The 17,026-nt window shown below is 39.8% G+C and overlaps 1 protein-coding gene across 3 annotated transcripts in view; it reads right to left on the bottom strand.

The window, feature by feature from the left end:
• Nucleotides 1-16,770, bottom strand: part of LOC131243047 (uncharacterized ATP-dependent helicase C29A10.10c-like) — a 147,053-nt gene extending 130,283 nt beyond the window's left edge. For 2 of the 3 annotated variants that reach the window (XM_058242108.1, XM_058242107.1), the window contains exon 1: nt 16,622-16,770. In XM_058242108.1, coding sequence (XP_058098091.1) covers nt 16,622-16,705 — 84 coding nt within the window. In that variant the 5' untranslated portion in view covers nt 16,706-16,770. The remainder of the gene's footprint in view (nt 1-16,621) is intronic. The other variant, XM_058242109.1, reaches the window with a different exon arrangement.
• Between the last annotated feature and the right edge of the window lie 256 nt (nt 16,771-17,026).

The raw sequence follows: 17,026 nt of genomic DNA on the forward strand, positions 1-17,026 counted from the left end.
TTTAGTCTCCTCTCTCGTCCTTTGTATAATCTACTTCAAAAGGATGCACCATACGAGTGGACTGAGACATGTCAGGAAGCTTTCACTAAGCCTAAGGGCATGTTGACTAGTGCACCCATCATACAACCACCCGACTGGGGCATTCCTTTTGAACTTATGTGTGACGCGTCTGATTATGCTCTTGGGGCGATTCTCGGCCAGTGAAAAGATAAAAAACCCTACGTTATTCATTATACGAGTAAGACTCTAAATCCTGCCCAAGTGAACTACTCGACTACGAAAAAGGAACTCTTCGCCGTATTGTTCGCTTTGGACAAATTTTGGTCCTACTTGATTGGATCCAAGATCATTATATACACTGATCACGTAGCGCTCAAGTATCTTCTATCTAAGAATGATGCTAAGCCCCGCCTGATACGATGGATCCTCCTACTCCAGGAATTTGACCTAGAAATAAAAGATAAAAAGGGAGTAGAGAACGTAGTGGTTGACCATCTTTCTCGCCTTAATCCCTCTGATTCCCTTGAAATGACACATATCAATGACATGTTCCCTAATGAATAATTGTTCAGAGTCTCCCATTCACCTTGGTTCGTTGATATTACTAATTATCTTGCCACAGGTTCCATACCGACACATTGAACTGCGCAAGATAAGAAGAAATTTTTCACCAAGGTATGCAACTTTTTCTGGGATGATCCATATTTGTTTAAATATTGCCCAGACCAAATCCTGAGGAGATGTGTGCCAGACGATGAGCATCAGAGTGTCATCTCATTTTGTCACTCACAGGCCTGTGGTGGTCACTTTTCTGCTAAAAAGACCACAGCCAAGATTTTGCAGTGTGGCTTTTACTGGCCCACTATGTTCAGGGACACTCATGAGTTTTGCAAAGCTTATGAGCATTGTCAGAAATTGGGAGCGTTGTCCCGTCGAAATATGATGCCCTTGAATCACATTCTTATCATCGAGGCATTTAATTGTTAAGGCATTGATTTCATGGAACCATTCTCCCAATCTTTTGGAAATCTATATATTTTGCTCGCTGTAGACTATGTCACTAAATGGGTTGAAGCGATTCCGTGTCGGAATAATGACCATCGCACGGTCATTAAATTCCTAAAAGAGAACATCTTTTCCCGATTCGGAATGCCTCAAGCTATCATTAGTAATGGGGCTCACACTTTTGTAATAGGCCATTCGAGAGTTTAATGAAGAAATATGATATCTCTCATAAGGTGAGCACCCCATATCACCCACAGACAAGTGGGCAAGTTGAGATTTTCAATAGGGAGATCAAACATATTTTGGAGAAAACGGTTAACCCTGACCATAAGGATTGGTCAATCTGATTGACTGATGCCTTATGGGCTTACCGTACTGCGTTTAAAACCCCTATTGGAATGTCTCCCTTTAGACTTATCTATGGGAAGGCTTGCCACTTGCCTGTGGAGTTGGAACATAGAGCCTACTGGGCAATAAAAAAATTGAATTTCAATCTGGACAACGCTGGCTCGCTACGCAAACTTCAGTTGAATGAACTCGAAGAAATCTGAAATAATGCATACGAGAACTCGAGAATTTATAAGGACAGAATGAAGGCGTTTCATGACCAACGTATTCTACCAAAATCATTCACACCTGGTCAGAAAGTCCTTTTATATAATTCTCGATTACATCTCTTTCCAGGTAAGCTTCGATCTTGTTGGACTGGCCCTTACATTATGGTCACTGCATATCCTCATGGGGCCGTTGAGATAAGAGACCCCGATAATAGCAAGGAGTTTAAAGTAAATGGACATCGATTAAAACCATTTGTCGAGAAATTTGATTCAGAAGACATGTCCATGCCTTTGACTGCTCCTGTTTACCAGGATTGATCTCCTAGTCTGATGGAGGTATAGGTAGGTTTATCGCTTTCATAGGACTAGGGTAGTTTGCTTTATTTGTCTAGCTGAAGACGGTAAACTTAGCACTCCTGGGAGGCAACCCACCTTTTCGTTCCATTTCAGTTTCCTAGTTAGTTAGTTCAATGTTTGTGGGTAACATTACTGCAAACCCTCACGAGACTACAACTCGTCCACTAAGGGCAACCTAGGGGTTTAAAGGCTTGTTGCATACGCTAAATGCAATCGAGAGCACCTGCGAAAGTGGTATAGGTAGGATCTTCTTTTTGAGAGTTATTTTTGTTATTTTGCTTTTATTGATTTCTCTCGTGTGCTAAATCGCTTTTATGTTGATATCTCTGGGAAGCCTCTTAATTCTCTCATTCAGGTACTATCTTTCCATCACTCTTCTCATTTACTTTCATTATCTCATGTACATTGCGAGCATATCTTTTACATTGAGGACAATGTAGATTTTTAGTTGGGGGTGAGAGATTAGGTTACCTAATCAGTGTTTTCTTGGTATTAAGCGCGAAAATTGTGAAAATTTTTAAATTTTTTTGGGAATCTTTTGTGAATTTGAAGTGATTTTTGATGGCCATGTTGGTGATTTATGACTCTTGGATTCAGTTATTAGTTAGATTTCACAGTTAATCTAAATTGTTAGTCCATGGTTAGAGGTTTTAAACATTGATTGAGTCATGATTTCACATGTCACATCTCGCTTACATATTGTGGTTTCAGTTCGATATTAAAGGATTATTTTGATGATCACTAAGCATGCAAGGAACCAGCTTGGAAAAGTTGCCCATCATAATCAATTGAAGAAAAAGAAAATATTTAGAAAGCAAAAAAACAGATACCTTTGGAAAAGGTTGGTGAATAATCTTCACCATAGGTTTGCTCCCTATAGGTTTAGATTTGATTCTCCATGGATAATATGTGAAAAAGGGTTGGGTGTACGGTCTTCACCATAGGTTTGCTCTCTATAGGTGAGGATTTGATTCCCCTTCTTAGCCTTACTGTTAATGGAAAAATCAAAAGACTGGAAGAATGAAAAAAATGATCTGTGAGGAAAGTTTGGTTTAAGTCTTGGTTATTATGAATTCTCTTATTGATTACCAATGACATCATGAAATAAAGAATTGAATCTTAATGCTAATAAGCCGAGATTTCACTAAACACTCATGGAACTCAATGTTTAGAATTTTTTTAATTGATGGATTAATACTATGAACTTGACTATGGAATTTACCATGTACTCGAGTCCAGGAGATAGTAATGCGCAACATGCATGAATCTTAGAATTCTCTTGACTAAATTTGTTTTCAAATATTACTTGGTTTCATAGAAAGTGTCCTATAATTCTCAATCTATTTTTCGCATACTTTGCTCGGGACTAGCAAAATGTTGGTTGGGGGTTGTGTTGAGGGTCAAATATTACATATCAGACCCCATTTATTGCCTGGATTTATGAATATGGTACTGTTTAACGGCCCAATTTAACTGTGTTTATGCTGCAAGGTGTGTTTAGGAGCTCGGACGGAAACAAGGTGCTAAAAGCATGAAATTAAAGCTCAGAATTCACCAAGGCAAGGTACGGACTCCATGGGACCAAGATCGAGGACTCACACGCCGGAGATCATAGAAATTCTGGGCACTCACTTTAAACAAGCCTGAAAGATGTCTAAAATGCAAGATCACAAGGTTCTCACCCTCCGTTCGGCTCAAAAATTCATCCATGGCCTGGGGACCATAAATTAACTGTACAAATCAAAAATCAGCCATTGGATCCTGGTGAAAGTGGCCCAACAGTTAGATCAGCCCATAGAACAGCGATTTGGGGCCCACCTGATATCTGGATATACTTCAATTTTGGTTTCAACCCTTTAAAGTAGAGGGTAAGACGTATAGATGGAGTGAATCTCCCAGAAACATCACCGTGGACCCCACATGAGTCAGGGTGTGCACGGTGCACAAGTGCTCCAGATGTGCGCAACAGCTGCACCTCCTTCCAAAATGGGCTGGTCCCGTGACCAAGTCAAAAACGGCAACTGCTGTTTTAGTTCTTGCGCAAATAGTGGCGCGGAGGCCAATTGCGGAAACCGGAGGGCCACCATCATGGCCCACATGAGAGATCCACACCGTTCATCACGCAGAGGGGCGAAAACCAGTCAAACCCATGTTGAATTTGGGTAATATCACACTGGCACATTCCCACTACAGAGGTCACAAGAAGACTGTTTTGCAATGTTCAAAATAGTGCAGCGTGATTGAATTCAGTGGACCGCATCAAAAGCAATCCAAAAGTAATCATTTCTGATTGAAATTTTGAGAGGAATCCAGTGGACAGAATGGATTTCTCAAAACAACATCGAAGTGGGCCCCACCGACTTCAACAGTAAACCCTTCTTGCGCAGGCCCTGTTTTCCACGTCAGGACGAGTCCGGGATTTGCGGAGAGTAGTGGGTCACGATCGTTAATATTTTGAGTGATCCAGATCGTCCAATGTGTCCACAGGGAGGCCAATACCCTAGCCAAGATTTCAGAATTGACAGATAGGTTGATATCGTGCCGCAAATATGCTCCAAATGCAAGACGTTTTGCGCTTTCGCTGCGCATGCGAACTCTGCTGCGTAAACAGCTTTCATCCAATTTCCACCGACGCCAGCTCTTTCCTCTGGTGCGTGAGAGCTCTCCAACGATGGTAACAGCCTATAAAAGAAAGAGGAAAGGAAGAAGAAAGGGATCTTTTGGACGATTGCAAGGGAGAGAGAGAGTGAGAAAGATAGAATAGTTGTTGTTTGTGTGTTCTTTTGTTTTAGGAGAGTTCCAGCCGCATTATGTCGAGCTAAACCTTACAGCTAGGGCTAAGAGGTGAAGCTTGTGGTGTGATGGGAACGATTCTATGGTTTGGATTCATGTTATGGCTTTGATTCATGTTAGACTAAATTGTTGTTAATTTAGTTGATTAATAGGAATGCTTCCAGTTTTTAATGGTTTGTTGTGACTGAAATTACAATAGATCTGTGATAGCTTTGAGCATGTTCTTAGCGTTATAGGGTTTATGAATTAGGAACCCTATTGTTTACCATCGTCTCCTGGGCATGGTTGGATGACGAAACTCTTCCTGACATTCATATATCACTCAAATTGGCTGTGAATTGGTTTAATTCTGTTGTTTGCTTTGTCTCATGGGCATGGTTTTGTGATGGAATCCACTCTAATTTACACCCATTTGATCTCTTGAAAACTAGATTAAATAAAGTTAAGAATTGATTTTCAGGCTATATCTTCCAACTGGATGAACATGGGACTCGAAGTCCAGTTGAGTTCATGAATCGACCGTAGATTTTCCTGATCTCTACAAGTGGATCCTCTAAATCCCTAGTTTCTTATCTCTGATTTCTCTTAAGTTTTACATTAATCTCTCACCATTATTCATCAATTTATATTCGATTTAGATTTCATCTTAGGCTAGTTCTATTTCTACCTAGTTTCAGGTAACGTACAAGTATCAATCCCTTAGGATTCGACCTCGGTCTCACCGAGTTTATTACTACATCACAACCCTGCACTTGGGGAGTGAACACTCATCTTGTTGTATACCCACTTCACTCCCCACGAGAGATGTATCCTACCCTTGTACCCCATTTGCTAAGACCTCGTGACATGTACATATCATCCACACCGTCCATCTTCTTGTTGAGACAAGTGTGAAGTCCATCCTTGACATTATCGCATCATCACCCCTTGCTATAGACAGAAGGATACGTGGTATCAGATTTGGTATATCCACTGTCGAGGACCAATCCTCATGTTATGAATTAGATCTGCTGTCCTTCTATGGACCCCGCCATATATTTAGGTTGATTATTGATTATAACTATGATTAGTATACGTACTGAGTATGTGTTAGCATAAGCATTGTGATGTATGAGGCCGATTATGATGTATGAGGCTGATTATGATGTATGAAACCCTTGTGTGAGGCCCATTATGATGAGTATGAGGCCCATGTCATGAGGCTCATTGTGATTGTATGAGGCCCTTGTGTAAGGTCGATTGTGATGTTTGAGGCCCTTGTGTGAGACCCATTATGTGCGTGAGGCCCATTGTATGTGTGAGGCCCAATTGTGATACATGAGGCCCACCATGTGTGTGTGATTATGTGCACACCACTCATTCATTTACACGAGCCATGGACCGCCTTATACAGGCCCACCATGATGTATGTTAATCATGCATAGTATACTTCATGATACATACCTGTATGCATCATCCGCATGCTTGTTATGAGGAGTGATTGATCATAACATGTGCTATTGGGCTAATTGTTTATAGGACTCCCTGAGAGGATGAGTTGCCCCACATGAGCGCGCGGTACACATAGGTTCGATGCATGACTAGATGGTATGACTCATGCATATTACATTTTGTGATATGACCATCGTATTCCTAGCAACATCAGGGTCGTGGCCCTCACAGGTATATCGTGGATGGTCAGATGGGACACCGAAAATGTATGGTTCTATCATATGGGCGCGAAAGATGTCCCTAAGTGAAATTTTCTAAACCCCCAAGGTCAGGGGATGCTCCAATGTCTAGACTGAGTGGATATACATGAGCGTATGAGAGTCATATACCAGTAAGTCACGTCTCCCACTGTGTCATGGTCGGTTGGGAGGGGGTGTGACTTTACTCGCCTGAGGAAGTAGGTAATGTTAAGCTGAGTCTGACCAACTTAAGGAATGGGTCTGTTATCAATGAGCAGGGTAGATATTGACAGGTGGATAGTGAGGTCTCTTCCACTTACCCAATTATGCGCTTGATGGGGCGACAAGCTGGCGTAGAGTGTACTAGACTCCAGTGATGGTCCCAGAGAAGTACGGTACTGATATGTGGACTTACTGAGCAGGAGTTGCATACTCAGCACTTGGCTCATTCATTCATTCATTCACTATCCACTCAGGCTGACAGTGTGCAACCAAATCATTATGTGTATCTTCGCAATGGCCAGGATTTCGGTTGGGTGCACAACCAACCTGAGATCAGGAGTTTACCACATTGAGTCTAGCTATCCAATTTTAGGTATGAGACTGGTTTGGATAGAAGTCTTTTGTAATGGACCCCACAGCTTGCAATATTATGTACTATCATCCTGAATCTACACTCCAGCTTGGTCATTTTATTCGCACTGTATATTGTATTGCATCCTTAGCACATAGCATTTGCTTTACTATGCTTCTGTATTGCATAGCCTGAATAAGGTTGATGGTATTATGGACTCACCAGAATCTGCATATTGCATTACATCCACGGCATATAGCATTTAAGTTGCTATGTTTCTGCATTTATATGGCCTAGATGAGGCTAATGGTATTCATGGCTCGTCAGAATTGCATATTGTATTGCATCCTCGGTATCTGATATTTGGCTCATTATGACCCCGCATTGCATAGCTGATCTACATTGCATACTCTGATATTGAATGACTTATAGACTTGCTAATATTTTCGCTTACTCTGATATTTGTGTGCTTAACACTTATCTTACGCACACACTTACACCACCCTCTAAGCTTTCTATAAGATTATGCACAACCATTGCATGCAGGTGACGTTAGGTCGCAGCAGCATTGAGGTAGGAGTTTGTAGCAGATCACTTTAGAGTTTTTGTTATTTATGTATTTCCCTTTTGGCATTGTACTCGAATGTTTATATTAGTGGATATGTGGTGTTGATGTTGTTCTTATGATTTGGGTACACTTGTGATTATGCTTCTTTTAAAAAAAAAAATCACACTAAAAATCCTCCTTGTAGAATCCCAGGATCAGAATCTAGCGTATGGGCGCTAGGAGCCAAGAATGGGGTACTAAGGAGGTTGTCAGCGGCGGATTTGGTGATCGGGAATTCTGTGAGCCCGGTTTCCGAGTTTGGGGTGTGACACCAGTGAAATATACCTAAGATCTAATCAACTTGACGAATCTCTCCGATCAGCAAATCATCGATACACCAATGGAATTAAATGTATATTATGGAAAATATGACGATGATCTTTTAGAACAACCTACACTTTTTCGTCACTTTGTTAGTAGTCTTGTTTACCTAACGATGACCAGACTTGACATTACCTACGTTGTACAGATAGTCAATTCATCGCTTAGTCCCGTACTCTGCACATGACAGTCGTCTTGGGGATTATACGCTATTTGAAAAGAACTATCGATTGATCCTTATTTTTCTCATCCACATCTTCTCTTGATCTAGTTGCTTATGTTGATGCTGACTAGGTAGGATGTGCTCTCAATCGTCGATCTACAATGGGATATTGTATGTTTCTTAGCACTTTGCTTGTCTCTTAAAAGTGTAAGAAACAACCGACAATCTCCAAGTGTAACATAGAAGCTGAGTATAGAGTGATGTCTTCTACCTACACTGAGATAATTTGGCTTTGAGGACTCCTTTCAGACTTTGAAATTCATCTCAATTCCCCCATACCTCTTCATGTTAATAACACAAGTGTTGTTTAGATTACTTCCAATCCCGTCTTTCATGAAAGGACTAAACACATTGAAGTCGATTGTTTTTTCATTTATGAGAATATTCAGTTTGGGATTATCTCCCTTCTTTGTGGCATCTCAAGATCATATTGTGGATATTCTTATGAAGATAATGATGACCCTAGACAATCTTTTCTAGTGGGAAAATTGCTGCTGGTTGATCCCCCATATTAATTTGAGGGGGGTTAATAGTTGTAGTAGTGCTAGTTGTAAATAAATATTATATTAAATTTCCTTCCATGTATTGATATAGGTGATTCTTTATTATTTTTCATATATAGATTTTATAACCCTACATATATGATATACCCTACTTGAGGTAATGCAATATACAAAAAATTACTGGAGAATTCTTCAAATCTTAGATGTATAGGCTAGGCTTGATGGTTGAGAAGATGAGTTGGTGGCATTCTTACAAATAATGAGAAGTGGCAAAAATGCCACGTGGTAAGATTTGATTGGTTGCTAGACATATGATACTCATTAGTTGGCTAGGGAGATGGTAAAACTTGTAATTTCACCAAGACTTGGGGGCAAAAAGCAATCCAAACATCCAACGAAAATTTGATTTTTGTTGGTGCTCAGAGTAGTCTTAATCTCGATGCATCCAACCTAGGTATTCATGTGTAGTATTTTGGAATTATAGTTGAATTTTGTTAGGGTAGTGAAAATTGATTTCCTGCTACCTATCTACTCATATTTCTATACTCGTGGACTGCTCTATTAGGATCCCGAGTGTCCATATGTGGCACCTAATCTACCAAGAAGTTCAAGCAGAAATCAAATTTTCACTAGCAAGGAGTTGTTATTGCAACCTGATTTATCGGTTCAAATGGTCTTGCAGGGCCCTGTGTCACTTTGGATTGGGTTATGGGGTGGCTTTATGGACCTTCGAGGTGAAATTCCATGTACACAGTTCATCAGGGTGTGGTGTCTATAAGTCTAAAAGTTCCACTTATTTGATTGGGTGTAGGATAAACAATCAAAGTTGAAAGGACAATCAAGGAATCCTTCTATGGCAATAGTTAGGTGACACCTAGAATAATGAAACTCAATTGCTTCGTAATATTTTATAGAAGTGCCGCCATAGCTTGTGTGTTGCAACAACACCCGCATGCCACACAAGATGAAGAGGTATATCGGTAACCAATCTCGTCATTTTTTCCTCATCGAAATCATGTTAATTGATCCTCTAATACCATTGTTGGGCGCATGTGAATAGCATGACGCATTATATTTTCTTCTTATTATTATTATGGATTGATCAACATAATTACATAACTGGGTTGGGGAGACAAAATATGGAACCTAGTGGTCTGCCCAAATCAACACAGACAGGAAGAAGATCTAATTCCCCTTGCATAGGAGAGAGATTAGTGCGAGAGAAAATGAAAGAATGAGTAGAAAGAGTTTGAATGGGGGGGGGGGTGTTGCCACCCCCAACCACATGTCCTCTGCAAATGGCCCTTTTATGAGGAAATATGAGGGAAAGGAAATTGATTTCCTCAATCCTCGTCTTTCACAAACTTAGGGAAATCTCACATATGAGGAAATGAATTTTCTTTTCTCAGTTGCTTTTTTTTTTTTTTTTTAATTTCCACTAATCCCAAGAGGCTTGGATTATCATTTCAAAACTGTCTTTTTCAAAAATAATTGTTTGGTAATGGTAGTTTTATATCTACAAAATTTAGAAATGAAAGATTTACTTCTTAATTATTTATCTATGACAAATTTACTTTTTTTAAAAATTTATTTTACTAAAGTGGGCAGACATTTTTGGGCTAATTCTAGGACAAGTTTGTCCCTAAACTTTTTTAGTAATTTCCATCTCACCCTCTTCTCTTCTCTTTACAATCTCTCTCTCTCTCTCTCTCTCTCTCTCTCTCTCTCTCTCTCTCTCTCTCTCTCTCTAAGGTGGGCCCACATGAGGAACGATCCATATTGAAGGCAGGGCCCCATGTGATGAATGGTCCACATCAAATTGGACCCACATAACGTACGAATCACATAAATGGTGATCTCTACATGATGGATGGTGGACATTAAAGGTGGGCCCATGTAATGAACGACCCATATTGAAGGTGGGGCGCCACATGATGAATAGTCCACATCAAGGTGGGCCCATATAATGCACAATTCACATCAAAGATGAGCCCTACATGATGGACAACCCACATCAAAGTGTGATCCCACATGGACTATCCACATTGAGTGGGCTCCACTTGATGGACGGCCCACATTAAAGGTGGGACTCACATGATGATGGTGGAATTAAAGGTTGGCCCACATGATGGACACTTTGCTTCAAAAGTAAGCTCACATGATGAATGGTCCACATCAAGGTGGGCCCACATAATGGATGGAGTGGACCTCACATGATGGATGCCCCACATCAAAGTGTGGCCCGCATTATGGACGGTCCATATTGAAGGGCTTTCATGATGGACGGCTGATAGCCAAAGTGGCCCAACATGATGGATGATCCACATGAAAGGTGTACCCCAGAGGATGGAAAATGGACATCAAACATGACCCCCACCTGATGGATGGCCCACAACGATGTGGGCTCCACAAAATGTATGACCCACATCAAAGGTCAACCCCTAATGTTGAATGGCCTATTGCGACTCGTGGAAGCACATAGAGAGGAATCAAACAAAATAATCACAACCGCATAAACACATCCAACTAGAGAACAATCAGAATTTACGTGAAACAACCGTTGCGGGAAGAAAAATCACAACACAAATTGATAATGCATTATAAAAAACAAAGTTACAAGATATATAATCTTATCGAACAAAGCCCTAGACTTTTCTATTTAAAACCCTCCCAAATCCTTCACATTTAAAGAACCATAATCCTTACCTTAATCCCAATTACACCTGATATATATAAAACCGCAACCGGAATAGGAAACAAAATGGACACTTACACAGTTATGCGCATGCCTTCAATGGGATCTTCAATGGCATCAAGAGCCATCAAGGACCAGTCGATGACATCGAAGAACCTTCAATGCCATCAAGTAACAACCTCTAAAATAGTCCAACAATCAACAAGGATTTTTCAGGATTTTCTCGATGGGATCGAGCATCTGTCAATGGCATTGACAGTTGCTCGATGGAATCGAGTGGTCTGTCAATGACATCGATTGTCTCTATTACAGATATATTTAAGATATTAAACAACAATCTCCACTATGTCTTCAATTTTCACACTATATTGTTCCTTTGTCGTACTCTATCCTCCATCTTTACTTCGTCTCCATCGTAACTCCACAATCATCACTTCTCATACACACTTCTTCTTCACTCTCGCGATGTCAGACTGAAAAAAGTTGCACAGAACTTGAACTTCTCTGCGGAACCACCTTCATAAGCATGTCAGCCAGATTCACGCTTGTATGGATCTTCTTAAGAGTAACGCCTCCTTTCTCAAACATATGTTGGATAAAATGATGATGAACATCAATATGTTTAGTACGATAGTGATAAATAGAGTTCTTTGCCAAATTAACCACACTTTCACTGTCACAATTAACTAGCACGGCCTCCTATTGAAGCCCCAACTGATTTATCATTCCCCTCGACCAAACCGCTTCCTTGAATGCTTTCATCACTGTCATGTACTCAACTTCAGTTGTGAAAAGAGCTACTACATATTGAAGCTTCGACATCCAATTGATCGCTTCACCCACTAACACAACCAAGTAACCAAAAAACAACCTTCTATTATCCACATTGCCACGTAATTTGAATTCACATAGCCTACTAACTTCTCTCCTTATTTTTTGAATGTCAAGATGTAGTCTTGTGTACCTCGAATGTATTGAAGTAGTCATTTCATTGCCTCTCAATGTTGCTTGTCGAGGTTAGACATGTATCTACTAACAACACCCACCGTATGTGAAATATATGATCTTGTACAAACCATGACATACATTAAGCTGTTAACTGCGCTCAAATAAAGTACATAAGACATAACCTACTTTTCTTTATCTGTTTCAAGACTCTGTTCAGAAGAAAGCCTAAAATGAGCCACATGGGAAATACTGACCGGCTTCGCCTTGTCCATCCCATACTTCACCAATACATTCTCAAGGTATTTCGCCTAAGATAACCATAACATGCTCCCCTTCATGTCTTTGTGTATGTCAATACCAAAAACCCTCTTTGTGGCCCCTAATCTTTCATCTCAAATGTCCTTGATTGTTGAGCCTTCAATATGATGATCTTAAACATGTTATGATCGACGATAAGCATGTCATCAATATACAATACCAAGATAATAACTTCCCATCACCTAGTGTCTTAAAATGGATACAATGATCATACTCATTCCTAATAAATCTTTGACTCATAATGAAAGAATTGAATTTCTTGTACCACTGCCTAGGCGACTGTTTCAGGCCATACAACGACCTCATCAACATGCAAAACTTATTCTTTACCCTTTGTATTGTGAAACTTTTTTATTACTTCATGTAAATCTTCTCTTCCAATTCCCCATGCAGGAAAGCAGTCTTTAAATCCAGCTGTTCTAGCTAGAGATTGTATTAGAAAACCAGTGTCAATACGAATCTAATAGATACTTGCTTCACCACGGGTGTGAAGATCTTACTGAATTCGACGTCTTCTCTCTAAGAATATCCCTTCGCTACCAGCCTTGTCTTGTACCTATCTTATTTCTTCCTGAATATCCACTTACACTCGATCGCTTTAGGTTGATGAAAAGCTCAACTAGCTCCCACGTCTCATTCTTATATAGGGAGTCCATCTCGTTATGCATTGCTACTTTTCCCTTTTCGATATCTTTCGTTAAGAGCCTCATGAAAAGTAGATGGATCCCCTTCATCTATGATGAAGGAAAATGCAACATTCGAGTCATCTGTATATCTCACTAGTAACCTACGATCCCTTAGTAAATTTCTTCTCACAAATGGCTACTCCTATACCTCTGTATGCGTCTCAGTATTAGCTTGTGTCTCATCTTTATCTATCTGGACATCTACAACTGACTTTTCCAATTCCTTGTGCTCATCCTTATGGAACAAGGAACATATGTCGAATTTGATGTCACAACTAAGGATGATATTTCACATGACCCAGTCGTATAGCCTGTACCCCTTCACAACATTCTCAAAGCCAACAAAGATATATTTTTAGCCCTTTGGTCCATCTTATCTCTCTCAACTAACGGTGCATCAGAATAAGCATAGCAACCAAATACTCACAGTCTCGAGTAGTCCACCTACTAATCACTCCACACTTCCTTTGAAATTTTACAATCAATAGTCGTGGAAGGGGACCGATTCACCAATTAATAAGCCGTGTTAACAACCTCAATCCACATTTTCTTGCCCAACCCAGCATTATTTATCATGCATCAGGCCCTCTCCAAGAGAGTCTGATTCATTCGCTTAGTCACATTACTCTACTCTGGTGTGTGGCGCACTGTGTTATGCCTTACGATCCTTTCATCCTTACAAAATCGATTAAATTATCCAGAAGTGAATTTCCCACCGTTATCCATCATCAACACTTTCACCTTTCACCCTAACTGCTTTTCCACCATCGCCTTCCATTATTTGAAGTTGGTGAAAACCTCAAATTTACTTTTCAAAAAGTCAACCCACAGCTTTCTAGAATAGTCGTCAATGAACGTAACAACCCATGACGAACCTCTACCAGAAACTAAAGGCGACGGCCCCTATACATTAGAATGCACATAATCTAGAACCCACTTACAAACATGTTTCATAGACTTAAAAGATAATCTTGAATGTTTACCATGTATACAATGCTTGCATATACTAAAATCAATACTTTTGAAAAAGTGGAATCAAACAATGGTTAGAAAGTACCTTCATGCCTCGCTTGCTCATGTAGCCTAGAAGCGCATGCCACATACGTGCAAACGTGGAATCCGTTATAGATGTTTAACTTCACCTGATGAAGTACTCCCAATCAACTTATAAATGTTACCATTCCTCTATGGTTTCATGACTACGAGTGCCCCCTTTGAAACCTTAAGGACAAGATCAAATTCGGTGAATTTACACCTAAGTGCCTCGAGTGCTCCCAAAGATACCAAACTCTTCCTTAACTTAGGAACATGTCTTACATCAGTCAAGATATGCTCCTTGTCATCAAGTATCTTAATGTGTACAGATCTAACACCAACTACGTTACAAGTATTGACATTGTCCATAAACACCTGAACACTGTCGCACTCACTATATAATTGGTGAACCAACTCCTATGAGGGATCATATGATACGAAGCCCCCGTATCTAAAATCCATTCATCACCAAAATACCTAGATTTTGATGCGGTCAACACGTCACTGTCACTCGCCTCCTCACTAGATTCTGCAGTGTTCGCCTCGAGAGAAGAACTCTCTGATTTCTCCTTTCTAAACTTAGATTTTGACAATCCTTCATATGCCCTGACATGCCACAATTCTAGCACTTAAGCTTGCCTTTGCCCTTGCCCTTGGATTTGGATCTAATCATGAAGATCTAATATCTCTCTCAAAATTTCTCTCCCTCGTAACCAGTGCATCTGTAGAAGCACCCACGTCACTGCTTTTCTTTGTTATTGCATTTGATTGAATTGCTAATATAACAGTCTCAATACTAATGATTATCCTATTGGTGCACAACGAGTCATTGAATGACTCATACAATTCTATAAGAGAATTCAATAGAATACATGTTTGATCTTAACCTTTCATCGTTTCATCTACATCTAACAATTTGCAAACGAGCCTATTGAAGTTATTGATGTGGGTCTTAACGTCATCTCCCTCAGTCATCTTCAGATTGAACAACTGTAACTTTAGATACAAGCGATTCTCAAGAGACTTCTTCGCATAGATCTTCTCTAACTTCACCTATGTATCAGCCGTAGTCTTCTCTCTTATAACATTGTAGAGAACCTCATTCGTTGGGCACAATTGGATTAAGATATTGGCCTTTTGATCTAACTTGTTTCACTCTTATTTTTTTATAGTTTTCGATCACTTTTCAAGGAGTGTATTTTCTAATTATTGTTGAAATAGAAGGCCCTTCATTTTCACCTTCCATAGTTCAAAGTTATTTTTCCTAAAATACTTCTCTACATCGAACTTCATATTAGATGTCATAAATATCTTGCTTTCATATCTAATCCACTTCCCAATGTTAGCTCTAGTACCACTTGTTGGGACTCACGCAAGTACATAGAGAGAAATCAAACAAGAGAATCACAATCACACAAACACATCCAACCAGAGAACAATCTAAATTTACATGAAAAACCCTTGCGGGAAAAAAAAAAAAAAAAAAACCACGGCACAAAGTGATATTGTACTATAAAAAATGAAGTTACAAGCGGTAGAATCTCACCGAATAAAGCCCCAACAAGAAAAGTCCTAGCCTTTTCTCTTCAGAACCCTCTCAAACCCCTAATCACGTTTAGAGAACTATAATCTTTGCCCTAATTCCGATAACACCCGATATATATACTACTGCAACCGAAATAAGAAACAAAACATCCACTTATGCAATTTTGCGCAAGCATTTGATGGGAACCATAAAATAAAATTAAAAATAAATAAATAATAAATAACTCTTATTTGTATGTTTTATCAAGCATTTCTATTTCAAATAATTTTACCAGCTGATCTTAAAACAAGTGCTCGAACAAAAATTCTCTAGCTCGTAATGTTTGGTACCCGATAAATCTAAAATAGTGCCCATTTAAGAACTTTAATTTAAATTGCTTGCATGCCGCATGCCGCGTAGGCAATTCCCACGTAATTTCTACGAGCGTGGGAAAAAAAAAAGAGCCTACTCGATAAGTGAGTTTGCCTACAGTTCTATCTAGTCGCCCGTACACGTGCCAGACCATACATCTGTCAGAAATCCCAAGCATGAATCCCATAAATCGGGCGGACCATATATCAAGTGGTACAAACGTATAAAAACGAAACAGAGAGTCGAAAGAAATTCAACAGCGGTTCGAAATGTAGCCCACCGAATGAGCGGATCCCCCCAAAATTTCTAACCCAGTATGATAATCGGATTGGATTTTACACGTGTGCCGAGTTGGCACGTGCGAACGGCGAGTAGTAGATAAAACGAAGCACATGTAAACTCCAATAAAGCTGCAAGAATCGAAAATCTAACCTCTTCTTTGAAGAGATCGTCGTTGAATACATCTTGGATGGACCAAGAGAAGATGAAATCCACCAATTCTTTCTCTGTTGACATTGCCTCTACTGAATTCTACACGCACTCACCTGAAATGGCGAAGACGTAGGAGGGGTAGGAATATAATGAGTAGGAATTACAGCTTTGGAATTAAGTAAGGCATCTAACGTCGCCATCTGTTCGAATCTCCTCCTCTTCTCTTTTTTTCTTTTTTTCTTTCTTCCCACGCGTTAGGAGCCCTTGCCATACACACGCAAACACTTATGTCAATTAAGTCACACGTGCGTGTAGATATGAGCTGTCCATCCAATGGACCACACTCTTTAGATGTTGTGAACTAAAAGTTAAGCCGTTTCTTTTAATTCCTCGAAGTGGGATACT

Source organism: Magnolia sinica, chromosome 4, assembly GCF_029962835.1.
Source record: "Magnolia sinica isolate HGM2019 chromosome 4, MsV1, whole genome shotgun sequence".
NCBI classification, from domain to species: domain Eukaryota; kingdom Viridiplantae; phylum Streptophyta; class Magnoliopsida; order Magnoliales; family Magnoliaceae; genus Magnolia; species Magnolia sinica.